Source organism: Dendrobates tinctorius, unplaced genomic scaffold (genome assembly GCF_039654945.1).
Source record: "Dendrobates tinctorius isolate UK_male_01 unplaced genomic scaffold, ASM3965494v1 ptg000011l, whole genome shotgun sequence".
NCBI lineage: Eukaryota > Metazoa > Chordata > Amphibia > Anura > Dendrobatidae > Dendrobates > Dendrobates tinctorius.
Window position 1 is genome coordinate 91,682,439 of NW_027361679.1, and position 15,927 is coordinate 91,698,365.

Consider the following 15,927-nt stretch of genomic DNA (forward strand, 5'->3'; position numbering starts at 1 on the left):
AACCCCCCAGCAAAACGGGATTCGGACTTATGCGCTGACTGTCTAATCGTGCCGACAGAGCGAACGTTAGCTCTCTGGGCATCATTTTCAGGTGTGTACACCTACCGGAGGCGGACGCTCAGACGCAGTTTGGCAAAATTTTACAGGTTCTTAGCTTACAAGTCTGCTCCAACTGTAGGAAGCCCACCAATCCCCAAACTTGGCTTCCCTGGCCTTAAAGAGAATCTGTCACCTATTTTTTCTAGTATCAGTAGCCGTCACCGCCATCAGGGGCTTATTCTACAGCATTCTTTAATGCTGTAGATAAGCCCCGACGTAACCTGAAAGATAAGAAAAACGAGTTATATTAGGGTATGTGCACACGCTGCGGATTCTGCTGCGATTCCGCAGCGTTTCTGCACCTGCGGGTCCGCAGCAGATTTTGCTGTGTTGTACAGTACCTTTATTTCCTATGTAAAAAAAAACGCTGTGCACATGCTGTGGATTTTTCCGCGCGGTTTTGCTGCGGTTTACAATCCGCAGTATGTCAATTCTTTTGTGCAGAAACGCTGCGGTTTCACACCTCATCCATTATGAGGTGTAAAACCGCAGATAAACCGTAGGACTTTAGTCCTGCTGATTTAACTACAAAATCTGCAGATCCAAAAAAATCTGTGTGCACTTACCCTTATACTCATCCAGGGGCGGTGCGGGTCCGGTTTTGGTCCGATGGGTGTCGCAGTCCGGCGCCTCCCATCTTCTAGCGGTGACGGCCTCTTCTTTGCTTCCCGTCGCAGCTCCTGTTGTACCCTGTTGAGGACAGAGCAGAATACTGCGGTGCACGGGTGCCAGACCTCTCTGAGCTTTCCCGGCGCCTGCTCGCTGCAGGACTCTGTTCTGCCCTCAACAGGACACAGCAGTACGTCGGAGCCGCGATGGGAAGCAAAGAAGAGGCCGTCACTGCTAGAAGATGGAAGGCGCCGGACCGCGACACCCATCGGACCAAGACTGGACCCGGACCGCCCCTGGGTGAGTATAATCTAACTCGTTTTTCTTCTCTTTCAGGTTACATCGGCGGCTTATCTACAGCATTACAGAATGCTGTAGATAAGCCCCGATGGCGGTGGTCACAGCTCAGAGGAAAAATGGGGTGACAGATTCCCTTTAATACACAGCCATGGGCGCAGGACCCCATTGTGTACCAGGTCTGGCTCCTAGGACAGGTCTGGACATGTAGCTTATCCAATGACTGGCCCCAGCTTTTACCTACACATAGCAGCAGGGAGCTCTGGCCGCCTCCATGTCCCATATGTGAGGCCTCTAACCTCCATCTCCCACCGGATACAGCCATTACAAGGCAACGATGCATCACGGAATGGCTCCAAGGCTGTGAGTGAGCGGGAGGAGGGCAGAGGCTTCTTCCCACAGGGGAAACGGAGAGAGCACTGCGCCAGGGAGTGGAGAGGCACAGCACACCGGAGGTCGGGCAGGAGAGGCGCTGAGGAGGCACAGCACACCGGAGGTCGGGCAGGAGAGGCGCTGAGGAGGCACAGCACACCGGAGGTCGGGCAGGACAGGCGCTGAGGAGGCACAGGACACCGGAGGTCGGGCAGGACAGGCGCTGAGGAGGCACAGCACACCGGAGGTCGGGCAGGAGAAGCGCTGAGGGCCGGGCGAGGAGGCACCGGAGGTCGGGCAGGAGAAGCGCTGAGGGCCGGGCTGAGGAGGCACCGGAAGTCGGGCAGAAGCGCTGAGGGCCGGGCTGAGGAGGCACCGGAGGTCGGGCAGGAGAAGCGCTGAGGGCCGGGCTGAGGAGGCACCGGAGGTCGGGCAGGAGAAGCGCTGAGGGCCGGGCGAGGAGGCACCGGAGGTCGGGCAGGAGAAGCGCTGAGGGCCGGGCTGAGGAGGCACCGGAAGTCGGGCAGGAGAAGCGCTGAGGGCCGGGCTGAGGAGGCACCGGAAGTCGGGCAGGAGAGGCGATGAGGGCCGGGCTGAGGAGGCACCGGAGGTCGGGCAGGAGAAGCGCTGAGGGCCGGGCTGAGGAGGCACCGGAGGTCGGGCAGGAGAAGCGCTGAGGGCCGGGCTGAGGAGGCACCGGAGGTCGGGCAGGAGAGGCGATGAGGGCCGGGCGGAGTCACCAGTAGCGGGAGAACACCGTGACGGAAAAGAGGGAAGTTTGACTTTGTGCCGGCTGTGTTGTGTCGTATAAGAAGGGCGCACCGTACAGCACCGGTCTGTGAATGTGTTACCGAACTACGAGGAAGTCGGTCTGCCACGCGCGACTGCTATGGAGCCGCGGCCGCCCCTGTGCCCGAACCCCGAGCCCTTGTAATTCCCGCCATTCTGCCTGACAAGTCCTGGCGGCCCATGGCAGGATGGAGGATTTGGCCCAAAAGCTGTGTGAGGCGGTGGAGAACGAAGACGCCAAGTGAGTGCGGAACCGCGTGTAATTCTGTGTGTGTGTATAGCGCCCGATCAAGGCAATCACTGGTGTAACATAGCGGCAACTGTGAGCTTTTCTGTGTGTATTTCTCTCGTGCGTTCTTTTGGGAATGTACGTGTATATAATGTATTTGTATTACTGTGTGTGTATATGTAGACATACATACTTACATACAGTACAATTTGTATGGCAGCACAAGCAAACGCAAAAAAAAGTAACGTTTTGACTCCAAAAGGCCTTTTTTTTTTTGCATAAATAGCAAATTAAGAGTTTGCTTTTTGATATTCCTAGTGCGCTGCCGGCTTTTGTACGTGCGGTGATTCCGCTTGTGTTCATTGAACACACGGTGGAATCACCGCATCCTATACAAGACGTGCTGCTTGTCCAGTTAAGCAGTTCTGCATCTTGGAACGCATAGTGGAGATGGGATTTCATAAATCCCCTCCACTATGCTGTAACATCTGGACGCTGCGGATTGGACACTGCCACTGTACGCAGCGTCCAATCCGCAGCAAATACTGAACGTGGAAACATACCCTTATAAAGTTTAGTGCCCCCAGAGGGGAAAAAATACTTCCTGTAGGACCATACTTCTAAATCACGATCGGACTGGAAAATAATCGCACAACACTCGGATCATGTGAAGCTGGCTGACTTTTTTTTTATTTTGCTTTTTATTTTTATTACACACCAATGTACCGGATATACTCGTATATAAGCCGACCCCCCCCCCCCCCCCCCCCGGTAAATTTCAAAAATAACAGATACCAATAAAAGTTAAAATTAATTGAGGCATCAGTAGGCTAAATGTTTTTGAATATCCATATTGAATCAGGAGCCCCACATAAAGCTCCATACAGTTCATGGATTGGGTGGATCAAGGAAATGCTGTAGATATAGTATATCTTGACTTCAGCAAAGCATTCGACAAAGTCTCTCATACAATCCTTATTGAAAAAATGACTAAGTATGGAATGGACAAGGCAACTGTTAGGTGGATTCATAGCTGGCTTAGTGATCGGACCCAAAGAGTGGTCGTAAATGGCTGCACATCCAGTTGGAAGAATGTCTCAAGTGGGGTACCACAGGGCTCTGTCCTGGGCCCTGTATTGTTCAACATCTTTATCAACGATTTAGATGAAGGAATTGAGGGTAAACTGATTACATTTGCTGATGACACAAAGCTAGGAGGGATAGCTAATACTAGAGAAGAGAGAGAGAGGATTCAAAAAGATTTAAATAAACTGGAGAAGTGGGCAGTAACTAACAGAATGGTTTTTAACAGGGAGAAATGCAAAGTACTACATCTGGGCAATAAAAATGAAAAAAGCATATATAGAATGGGAGGAATAGGGCTAAGTGACAGCACATGTGAAAAAGACTTGGGTATACTAATAGATCACAGACTGAATATGAGTCAACAGTGTGATGCAGCAGCAAAAAAGGCAAATGCAGTTCTAGGATGTATTAACAGAAGCATACAGTCTAGATCACGTGAAGTCATTATTTCCCTCTACTCCTCTTTGGTCAGAACTCATCTGGAATATTGTGTCCAGTTTTGGGCACCACAATTTTAAAAAAAACATCAACAAACTGGAGCAAGTTCAGAAAAGAGCAACCAGAATGGTGACCGGTCTGCAAACCCTGTCTTATGAGGAAAGGTTGCAGGATTTGGGAATGTTTAGTTTGCAAAAGAGAAGACTGAGAGGAGACTTAATTGCTGTCTACAAATATCTAAAGGGCTGTCACATTGTAGAAGGATCAACTTTATTCTCATTTGCACAAGGAAAGACTAGAAGCAATGGGATGAAACTGAATGGGAGGAGACACAGATTAGATATTAGAAAAAACTTTTTGACAGAGTGATCAATGAGTGGAACAGGCTGCCACGAGAAGTGGTGAGTTCTCCTTCAATGGAAGTCTTCAAACAGAGGCTGGACAGACATCTGACTGGGATGATTTAGCGAATCCTGCTTTGAGCAGGGGGTTGGACCAGATGGCCCAGGAGGTCCCTTCCAACTCTACGATTCTATGATTCTATGATAGCCCCATAAGATGCTCCATGGAATAATATGCCCCATATGCTGCTCCATAAAGGTTATGTCCCATAAGATGTTTCATAAACTATGCCACATAAGATGCGCCATAGATTATGCCCCCATAAAATGCGCAATAAAATGCTAGATAGATTATGCCCCATATGCTGCTCCATAAGATGCTCCATAGATTATGCCCCCATAAGATGCTCCATAAAATAGGCCCCATATGCTGCTGCTGCAAATTAAAAAAAAAAAAAAAATTACATACTCACCTCTCTTCGCTGGGAGCCGGGTGCCGGTCTCCTGATCAGGTGGGGACACCGGCGCGCTATGGGGGACAGGTGCCTGTGTCACCGCTGGCTCAGGGCCCCCGGCACCAGCGATATTCACCTGTCCCTGGTCCACCGCTCTGTCTACCTGGTCCTCTGTCAGTGACGTTCAGGCAGCAGAGGGTGCGCACTAATTACGTCATCGCTCCCTCTGCTGCCTGAACGTCACTGACAGAGGCCCCGGCAGACAGAGCGGTGGACCGGGGACAGGTGAATTTTGCTTATACTTACCCCCTCCTGGCGCGGTCTCTGCAGCCCCCCTGCTTCTCTCCGGCAGCTATTCCTTCCTTCAGCGGTCACGTGGTACTGCTCATTAAAGTCATGAATATGCGCATGTTCATAACTTTAATGAGCTGTACCACGTGATGGCTGAAGGAAGGCTCCTGAGACCGTGGGAGAAGGGGGGGGGGAGCTGCAGAGACGTGCCAGGAGGGGTAAGTATGAGCTTACACCCCCGCTCCGCTTCGCCTGCCGACTCTCTGGCGTATATGACTCGCGTATAAGCCAAGAGGGGGACTTTGACCCCCCCAAAAATGGGCTGAAAATCTCGGCTTACACGCAAGTATATACGGTACTTTGAAAAGTCGGCAATTCAGCAGCTGCATGCATACAGTAAAATCACAGCAGGATCCGACAGTGTAGAATAGATGGATTACATACAGTAAATACATAAAGGATGGCTAGATATACAGATGTCAGTGACAAATACAATTAGTACAGTGTGTCTGCAGCTTACTGTACATGTATTTAATTATTAAAAGATTATTTTTCAGAAAAAAATGGAATGGGTTCCTGCATAATTTTCTTATCCAGCAGAGGGAAAGCCGACGGCTGTGGACCCAATGTTTATAGCCTGGGAAGGGGGTAATACTCATGGAGCTTCATGCGCTATTAATATCAGCTCACAGCTGTATACGTAGCCTTTACTGGCAATTAAAATGGGAGAAACCCCCCCCCCCCAAAAAAAAAAAAAAAATGACATAGGGTCCCCTTAAAATTAATAACCAGCAAAGGCTAGGCAGACAGCTGCGGGTTTATATTAATAACCTAGGAAGGGGCCATGGATACTGCCCCCCCTTCCCGGCTAAAAGTATCAGCTCTCAGCCTCCCCAGAAAAGGCACCTCTCTAAGGCTGGTTTCACATTAGCGCTTTTTAAGTGCACGCACGGCCGGGGGTAGCTCCGCCCCCGAGCCGGCTCTCTGCCCGGCGTGCCCGCCCCTTGCTTGTAGCGCCGCCTCCTAGCGCACAGCGGCGCCTGCGATCGGCGCACCCTATCTTTAGCATAGGGTGCGCAGATCGTGCGCAGGCCGTGCGCTAGTTGCGCTTTGACCTGCGCTGCGCACTTTTGACGGTGCGCCGTGCGCGCCAAAATCCGAAAAGTTTGATTTTGGCGCGCACGGCGCACCGTCAAAAGTGCGCAGAGCAGGTCAAAGCGCAACTAGCGCACGGCCTGCGCACGATCTGCGCACCCTATGCTAAAGATAGGGTGCGCCGATCGCAGGCGCCGCTGTGCCCTAGGAGGCGGCGCTACAAGCAAGGGGCGGGCACGCCGGGCAGAGAGCCGGCTCGGGGGCGGAGCTACCCCCGGCCGTGCGTGCGCTTAAAAAGCGCTAATGTGAAACCACCCTTAAACTTGATTTAACAGTAGTTTTCTCCAGGGGTACCCTAACTTTTACGTGCCACTGTATATATCCTCTATACACTTTGCATAGCGCAAAAATTATCTTTTACTATTCTCTTCTATGGCGCTGTCCGTTGGGTGTCACTGGTCTTGATAACATTTGCCTTTAGTGGCCTTGTATTTGGTATTGCACCATCTACTATTAATTTATTTATACTGGATTCTAGCATACCTGGACTTACTATGCCGGTTTCAGCATGTCTTCCACTTTCTATACATCGGGTAGGGGGAAAGAACTTATAGTCCTCAGCACTTGTCCTCCTTACTTGTTTACATGCATTGGATTGTTTCATTATATCTCCACCGATTTGCTGTTACAGATATAGGTTGTTAATATGGCATAATTGGCCTCACATAACCCTCCATATAGTTTGCAGGGCCCCACTTTGCCTTCTGTACAGTGTAATGCACGTCCCATATCCCTCCATACAGTATGCCATGCACCCCATAGTCCCCCCACCCCCATACAGTACACTGCACAAAAAATACAATACTCACCTCTCCTTGTTCCCTTGCTGCTCCGGTCTCTGTAGCCAGCATTCTGAAGCGCAGCATACCTCAGTGGATGTCAGACGCCGAGGAAGAATGATGGAGGAGGAAGCGTCAATCGTAATTGAACGTGCAATGACGGTCAGGGGCGGCAGTGCTGGCACTGGGCCTTCTGACTCACTGGCCCCACAGCAGCCGCACGGCGTGCCACAATTGGCAGTATGCCATTGACCTCTACCCCTTTCATGTGATCTTAAAATCACCCTACTCTAAAGCTAAGTGTACAATTGTGGAAAATCCGCATGTGTTAATGTATGCATTGCCATCGTTTTGTTTCCTGCTACAAAAAATTAACAAAATCATGCTTTATGGTTTAGGTTTATGTAACGGGTTCCCTTTAGTCCTCTGTTCTATGTGTTTATGAAGTAATTTCAACCATCCCCCCCCATAACTAAGCTAAGTCTACAGGCTTTGTGATAACATTTTTTTTTTTTTCCTCAGGGAAGTTGAAAATCTCTTAAAATGTGGAGCAGACCCAAATTTTGTTCTTCCCAATGGCATTGCTGCCATTCACTTTGCTTCAGGGAAGGAAAGTGAGTGTGCCCTGAGATGTCTAAAACTGATACTACAACACAGTGGAAATCCGAATGTCAGGTATGTGTCAGTAAAGATACATAGTCTTTGTCATTGGTTATCCTATGAGTGGATAGAAAGAGCATAGTAATTCTGTTGGCTACCACCTAAAGAAAGCAATCCTTCTGAACTCTGAGATTTTTTTTGATACAATATATATGGTTCTTAAAAGGAAAAGTCCACCTTTCATGAGATGCTTCTATATAGCTTTGTTCCAGTTCATGGAGAGTATTCTAACTCGACAAGGCAGTATGAGTCTCTAAATCCTAAGCCATTTATCCCGTAGATAACTGTATGATTGTTGTACTCACATGCCAGGCGTCCTCAGAGTGTCAACTCAACTAGCAGTGACTTGTAATAAGAGTCCAGGAGAAACAGAGTTGATATTCTCTGAAATCTTGTATTAAGTACAAAACAGCAGGTGGAAAGAGTAATCCCAAACAGAGAAATATATATGTGCATCCATAGATGGCTACAGCAAACTTATAATGAAGAAAGGAGTAGCAAGGGCTAACATCATCAACTACAGGTGAGACAAAGGGGCATACTTCAGAGGGCAGAGCTTCTCCCTAGCAACAGCAAAATGAAATGCATAACATAGAAATACATAAGTTGTTCCATTGATGGGACATAACACTCCCCATCTGAAATCTTCAGATTTCACAATGTCTCTCTGACCTGTCGAGTCATTTCTGTCCAACGCCGACATGGAACCTGAAAAGAGGAGAGAGCAGAAAACACTATGCAACAATAATGCAACAATTCAAGTCCATACTTAAGTGACAACTTGTATTCCTTGAAAAAAGAAATAAAAAAATGAATGAGTTCAGTAGAAAACCCCATCTTCGGGATGGGGAAGCCGCAACAAGCCAACTCTTCCACTAACCCAATAATCCAACAGTAACGTTTGATCAAGTCTTCATGCCCGGTTGCACGCATAACGTTTTATGTCCTAACACGGCTGGGGTATGAAGGGGTATGTCCCCCCCCCCCCCCCCCCCCCGTGGCGGAGTCTAGCAGCAATGTTCAGTTCATGTGACATTCCCCTTCGGTAAAAGTAGCACAAGTTCAGTGACTGGGCAAAAGAAGATTCGAGTTAAACCCCCTTTTGTCACCTTGACTTCTACCTTCCGTCATCGCTGGGCACAACCTTGGTGATAAGGCCCATCAGCCAGTGGTTACTATGAGCCTCTTTGTCTTTTAAAAGGACAAGATCTCCTCCTTCTTGAAGTTTAGGAGTTGGCTCCCACCATTTGTGACGGTTTTGAAGCAGATGCAGATATTCAGTCTTCCACCGGTGCCAGAATACATTAGACAGATGTTGTACCTGCTTCCATTGATGTCTGAAAATGTCCTTTTGATCAAACTCTTTGGATCTGTTCCAGTCCCTCCCAATCTTCTGCATAAGGAGTGTAGCTGGAGTGAGAATCATTGGAGCATCAGGATCGGATGATACCGGAATCAAAGGTCTGGCATTTATTATAGTTGACATCTCTGTGAGGAAAGTGACCAGCACTTCATGGGTGAGGGGAATCTTGTGAACCAGCAACATGGAATCTATATATCCTAGGACCACTGTACTATCTGTGTAGAATGTAAAGGAATCTATTGCAATGTCCATTTAATCTCTCACAACTTCAGCGATTCCTACAGCCAATACAATAGTGCTGAACAAAGTTCAAGCCTTGGTACTGAGTGTGCAGGTTGAGGGTTTAGTTTGGCCTTTCCCAGAATGAAACCACAGTGCAATTCATTATACGCTCCTGAGGTCTTCAGATGAGCTACTGCGGCTATGGCTTCAGTAGACGCGTCTGAGAAAATGTGAACTTCTCTTCTGGCAGCAACTGAAGCAGATTTTACAGAATAACAACATGAAACTTGGAGTTGTTCTAAGACCTTTAGTGACTTCTTCCAGGTCTCCCATCTTTGTTGTTTCTGGGATGGCAGCGGAGCATCCCAATCGGTATTTTCATCAGTGAGCTGTGTTAGCATTATCTTGCCTTGAATCGTGATGGGTGCGACAAACCCAATAGGATCGTAGATACTGTTTGACAAATAGGACTCCTCGTTTGGTGAATGGGTGACACTTGAAAGGTGAATGGGTCCTGTTTAATATCCCATAACAGACCGAGGTTGCGTTGCGTGGGAGGGACGTCGGAACCTAAATCGAGGTCTCTTAAGCTCGTGGCATTGTGTTCAGATGTAAACGCTTCCATTACCTCTTGACTGTTGGAGATAATTTTGTGGAGCCTGAGATTTGACGTAGAGAGCATTTCCTGAGTCCTGGAGAGCAGATCGATAGCCTCTTCACTCGAGGATAAATACTTGAGCCCGTCGTCCATTTAGAATTTCTTCTCTACAAACTGACGAGCATCACTTCCATTTTCTCTCTCACCTTACTGGGCTGCCCATCTCAGTCCATAGATCGCTTACAGCAGGTGAAGGGCTGTTGCCGAAGATGTGTACCTTCATCCGGTAGTCTATGACCTTGTCGTGGATGTCGTTGCCTTGTGCCATAGGAACCTGAGAGAGTTCTACTGTCTTCCTTCACAATGAAACATCTGCTGGATGTCTGCCATTATCGCCACGGGTTACTGCCTGAAGTGAATTAACATTCCTATGAGGCTGTTGTTCATGTTGGGTCCAGTAAGAAGCAAGTTGTTGAGGGAGACGCCTTCATGCTGAGCACTGGAGTCAAATGCCACCCTGATCTGGTTAGGTTTTCAAGGGTAGTAGAAACAACAAGGCACTCAAATTATCAATAAGTCAGTAGCAGGTGCACAAGTAGGGTATCCAGCCCGTATCACAAATATATAAAGAACTTGGCACTCAAAATGGTGAAGAAAGATGATTCCATTTTATTGGCATCCAGATAATATTAACTAAACGTTTTCGGTCCAACACTGGACCTTCATCAGAGATTCTCTAAGGATTTGCTGTAAGAACACATACAAAAGAGAAATGGTTCAATATCACAAGAGAATTCAATATCTCATGATGCACAAGAAAAAATAGACAAAACAAATAGAGTCCATCGAATCGGCGTGTTCTAAGGCTTGGACTCGTGAGACTGATCCAAAGGAATACATATTCTATAGCTTATCTGTGACGAATATATATAAATCTGTATAAAATGGTATTAAGGAAATCCACTACTAATATAGATTTTCAAGGGTGGCAGACTCCGAAGGACTGACTGTACCAGCATTCTTCTCCTTCCTTCAGTGGTGGTGCTGGTTCTACATGATCTCTGTCAAAGATGTTTTCCATGAAATCGATTAAATGTCTTTACATCTCTGGCCTTTTTAAAGTGCGCTTTAGAAAAGGGAACCTTGCAGTTGCTTGCTGCAGATTGTTTGGCAACCTTGGGCTTGGAGAACGAAAGGGTAACAGAGCCACCCAGCTGTTAGAATTAGCTCAAGACGACTCCATGTCCATAACCCTTATGAACTCTTTATCATCTCTTGTGGGTGCCAACTTGTTGTCTTCACTTGTGGAATTGAACACTGTTGACCCGAGGTCGTCGTCCCAGGGACTGTCCATGTTCGGACTGTCAGGTGGTGGCCATCGCCACTTGGTGTCGCTTAGTTTCTTTCACTCAGTAATGATGTGGGCATGGCTGGAAATGACTGCTGTGACCATTTGGCAAGATGTGCATCTTGTGGGAGAAGATAACGTTCTCTTCATTTTGTCTATGCAGACGTTCCCTATGATCACCCAGCCTAGATAGAAGCGCTGAGCAAGTGGTGCGTCATGTGGGCCGTTGATTTGCTGGCGAATCTTGTGTAAGTGGAGGATGTCTCTCCCAAGTAGAATCAAGATTTCTGCATTGTGATTGAGAGCTGGAATCTTGTTGGCTATAGTCTTCAGATGAGAGTGATGAAGAGCGGCTTCCGGCATTGGGATCTCTTCCTTGTTGGACGAAAACTGATTGCGATGAGTGTGGGTAGAGGTATTTCTATGGTATTTTCAAGAGACGTTGCCATGAGACCACTGGCCTGTCTTCCGAAGACTTCTGAGGTGCCGCTACAGGTGCCTAAGATCTAGGGGTAGGCGCTTCCTTTTAAATCGAACAGATCAGAGAGTTATGATCTTGCTAATGATTGGTTGCTCTGATCGTCCAGGATGCTATACACCTTCACAGCCTTCTCTGGGTGACCCTTGGGATATACCCTTTACTAGGCAAATCTTCGCACAAGACTTGTCCCAAAGACCTTCTCTGCAGACTTCTGTGCATGAAGACGATACTGCGAGATGGCTTGCTGCCTGGCCTGTACTCTCCCCGCCTTGGGAGAAGATGTAGGTGTAGGGTTAAGCTGGGTTGGATGGAGCGCTTATACATGGTCCTCGCTGTCACACTCCATACACTTAATTGTAACCTTACAGTCCTTAGCAAGGTGTTCTTTAGAAGCTCCTTGCGTTCTTGGAGTGGTTTTTTTCTGAAGCCAATACATTTCTTCAGCGGATGTGGCTTCTTGCGGATGGGACTCTGACGGATTGGATTCTCGACTCATTCACCCTTGACGTCCTTGTCAAGAACCGATGCTGGTGTGGGAAAAACATAAGTCTTTTTTACCGATTCTGGGCCTTTACGTTTTCTTGTCAATTTGACGAGGGCTCTCATATTTAGGAGCTGGTGAAGCTGTGCCGGTGGGTTCTCCGCAGGTGAAGCTTGGGTCAGCCTTATGCTCTGCAAGGTTTTTGATGAACTCGCAGAAGTAGGAGAACGGAGGAAAGGACACCTGGTGTTCCTTTTTGCAACTTGTCCCTAGCGTAGTCCACCTTGCTTGCATGTTATATGGCAGCTTGGCGACTATGGGTTTCACCCCACGTGCGGTGTGCAGGTAGCTGAGGCCAGGTAGATGTGTGCCTGTTTTGGCCAGCTGGAGTTCAAACAGCAGGTTGCTGAGTTCCTGGAATTTTGAAGCATTCTTGCCGGATATTTTAGGGAAATCCTCTAATTGTTTGAGCAGTGCGTCTTCTATAGCTTCAGGACTGCTGAAACCTTTCTCTAGTCTGCCCCATGCGGTCGTGAGACCAGCCGTTGTATCGCTGATGTAAACGGATCTGAGTGTCTTGATTCTCTCTGTGGATCGAGCAGGTCCAGATCTTCAGGAGCAGTAATGCAGAGGTCACTATTTGCGGTTTTTAAAGGCACACTACCACTTTCTGTAATTTTCTGGTTGGTCGTTGAACCTTGTGAGACCGGTGTTGGTGAGTTCTCGGTGAATCATGTACCTCGCAAAGTCAGACATGTCTGTTCTTTCTGACTTTGGGAGCACACATGCTGGCTGAGTAGTGCTGTTCACTTTGGTTGTAGTTTCTTGGTTCAGAAACGTGAGAACATATGGAGCGGCGTAAGCGTTTAATCCAGCAACCGGTTTGGTGTATACAGTCTCTGTCCGTATGCGAGGCTGGAGCCATGCGGTTGTCAAAGGTATTGTGACTTGCCGTCATGTTAGGTTGCATGTAGACGTTGGCTTATGGAGTTTGCTGAGGTGCAGTGTTTGGCTGCGTGTTGGAGCATGTATGAGATTCAGGTTTGGACATTGGTTGTGCGTTGGACTGACCTTGACAGCTGGGAGGAGTAGGTGGGTCAGCGTTTTGGTGCCTTGGAGAAGTGTCGGAACTGACAGGAACATTGGTGGCCAGTGGTTTGTTGTTTTGACTTAGTACGTAGTCTCTTGTGTGCTTAAGGGGGTCTTCTGTATCTATCTCACATAAGCTGATACTGTCCCCTTGACTTCCACTTAGAGCTTGTTCAAAGATATTTAACCTTGCCATGGCTGTCGCATGTTTGCATTCTTTCTCTATGACTTCTATTTCCACCTTCTTGCAGCCTCGTCTTCTGCCCTTGCTGTCAATGCATCCATGTCTTCCTGTGTGCAGATTCGGCTTCCATCTCTGCTTTCTTTTGGGGGAAGATGGCTTGCACTTTCGTAGTTTCCGCTTCATCACGTGCTTTTATAAGCTGTTCACTGAGGGTAGAGAATTTTGATGCACTTGATCTGGATGGGTGCTTTGAGTACTTAGCGGACCTGGTTTTGTGAGACGATGCTTCCGACATCTGCGCAATTTTTGCTTCTATTTTATTCATGATATCGTGCACAGTGCAGTCTCATTCAGAATTGAGTAGTTGAAAGCGCTGAAGTTCCTTTAGAGACTCTGATGACGTGTTTAGTATCGCCAAGACGGAGGTATATTTCTCACAAGTGTCCTTGAAAGACTGTACTCAGCATACCAATCGTTTAAAGGCTCCCTCTGGTGGTAACTTATGAGTGCTAGGCATAGACAGGACAGTCACTTGATTCTGCATCCTTTCCCATAGGGACGATACATTGGAAAGTAATTCACATTTGGTGATTTCTAGATCGTCTTTGACCTTCCATGTAGGTTTAGTCAAGCGTTTGGATCTTTCACTGAAGGCTGCATGAGATCTTGTGTCTTTTCTTGCTGTTGTAAATCAGGCAGAGAATTGGGGTATGTTTTCACGTGCTGCCGGCTTTGTACGCGCATGTGTTCATTGAATCACCGAATCCGATACATTAGACTGTGTTATTTATCTTGCGGAGACCAGGCGAAACAGAGTTGATATTCTCTGAAATCTTGTATTAAAGGGAATCTGTCACCCCATTTTCGGCCTATAAGCTGCAGCCACCGCCATCAGGGGCTTTTCTACAGCATTCTGTAATGCTGTAGATAAGCCCCTGATGTAACCTGAAAGATAAGAAAAACAAGTTAGATTATACTCACAGGGGGTGTGGTGGGTGCCGCGGTCCGGTCATGCGCCTCCCATATTCTAGCGATGACGTCCTCCTTACTTCTGCCGCGGCTCCTGCGCAGGCGTACTTTCTCTGCCCTGTTGAGGGCAGAGTAAAGTACTGCAGTGCGCAGCTGCCGGAAAAAGGTCAGAGAGGTCCGGCGCCTGCGCACTGCAGTACTCTGCTCTGCCCTCAACAGGGCAGATAAAGTACGCCTGCGCAAGAGCCGCGACGGGAAGCAAAGAGGATGTCATCTCTAGAAGATGGGAGGTGCCGGATTGCGACACCCATCGGACCGGATCCCCGGGTGAATATAATCTAACTTGTTTTTCTTCTCTTTCAGATTACATCAGGGGCTTACCTACAGCATTACAGAATGCTGTAGATAAGCCCCTGATGGCGGTGGCCGCAGCTCATAGGGCAAAAATGCAGCAGGCGGAAAGCGTAATCCCAAACAGAGCAGTACACATGTGCATCCAAAGATGGCTACAGCAAACTGATAATGAAGAAGGGAGGAGCAAGGGCTAAAATCATCAACTACATGAGACACAAAGGGACAAACTTCAGACAGCAGAGCTTCTCCCTAGCAACAGCAAAATAAAATGCATAACATAGAAATACATAACAAGTTATTCCATTCATGGGACACAAGTGTTTTTTTTAAATTTGAGAAGGTATGTATGGCATGAGCCTAGGTCATGACCTTACTCTAGGAGACCTAATGATTTTGAGAATGAAGCAGTGCTGTGTGCTCTTCAAAGTTATGTGACGTATGCAGGGAACTGCACTTGATAAACAGGTGGCCATAGCACAAGTGTTCAGGAAGAAACTGAATATTTTGCACGGACCATAAAGTAATCTTAACATCCCATAACTTTATTAAATAGGAAAACTAATTTAATAGTCAGTTATTACTGTAAATTCTCAAAATTAGTCACAAAAAGACCTACTTTGGGTCCTGTAGGTATTTAAAATAGATTGCTTGAAAGATTCTTTAGTCCTGTCTAGCCTGACACGTAAATACTGTTTAATTTTGTTGTAACTTTCATATTCATATCTCTTAACATACAATTTCCATCCTGCTCCGTATATCTGATATCTTATGTGGTACACTCCTGAGTAATCCTAACAGTTCCTGTGTGATTTCTTGCTCTGTAACAGCTTATATACCCCTTCTTTTTAACTTTTATTTATTTAGATCTATAGATGATCTGACACCAGTGCATGTAGCGGCTTCTTGGGGATGTTGTAAGGCTCTTATCTTCTTGTTGCAGAAAGGTGGAGACCCTTCTATTCAGGATCAGGTTAGTTCCTTTTGGCCCCCCAAATAACATTTCTTTCTTTGATTCCATTTCTCTTGAGAGCCTTTTCAGCTGTGTCTTTTATCACAGGATGGAAATACAGCATTAGACTTGGCTTTAATGGAGAATAACCGGAGGTGTGTTGTAGCACTTCAGGAATACACAGAAAGAATCTCTGATGGATACACAGGTAAAATAGATGGTAATGTTTACTATGAACCCCTTCACCCCCTGGCCATTTTTCATTTTTTGCTCCCCTTCTTCCCAGAGC

General features: G+C 47.3%; 1 protein-coding gene across 4 annotated transcripts in view; it reads left to right on the forward strand.

Annotated features, from left to right (window-relative positions):
* The first annotated feature begins 1,308 nt into the window (after positions 1–1,308).
* LOC141048771 (uncharacterized) overlaps positions 1,309–15,927 on the forward strand; it is a 63,660-nt gene continuing 49,041 nt past the window's right edge. The window contains exons 1-4 of one of the 4 annotated variants that reach the window (XR_012220143.1): positions 1,309–2,407; positions 7,463–7,615; positions 15,554–15,659; positions 15,747–15,846. Coding sequence is in view for 3 of the 4 variants with exons in the window: in XM_073544763.1 (XP_073400864.1) it covers positions 2,355–2,407; positions 7,463–7,615; positions 15,554–15,659; positions 15,747–15,846 (412 nt within the window). In the remaining variant the exon portion in view is untranslated. The remainder of the gene's footprint in view (positions 2,408–7,462; positions 7,616–15,553; positions 15,660–15,746; positions 15,847–15,927) is intronic. The other 3 variants (XM_073544763.1, XM_073544771.1, XM_073544780.1) reach the window with 3 other exon arrangements.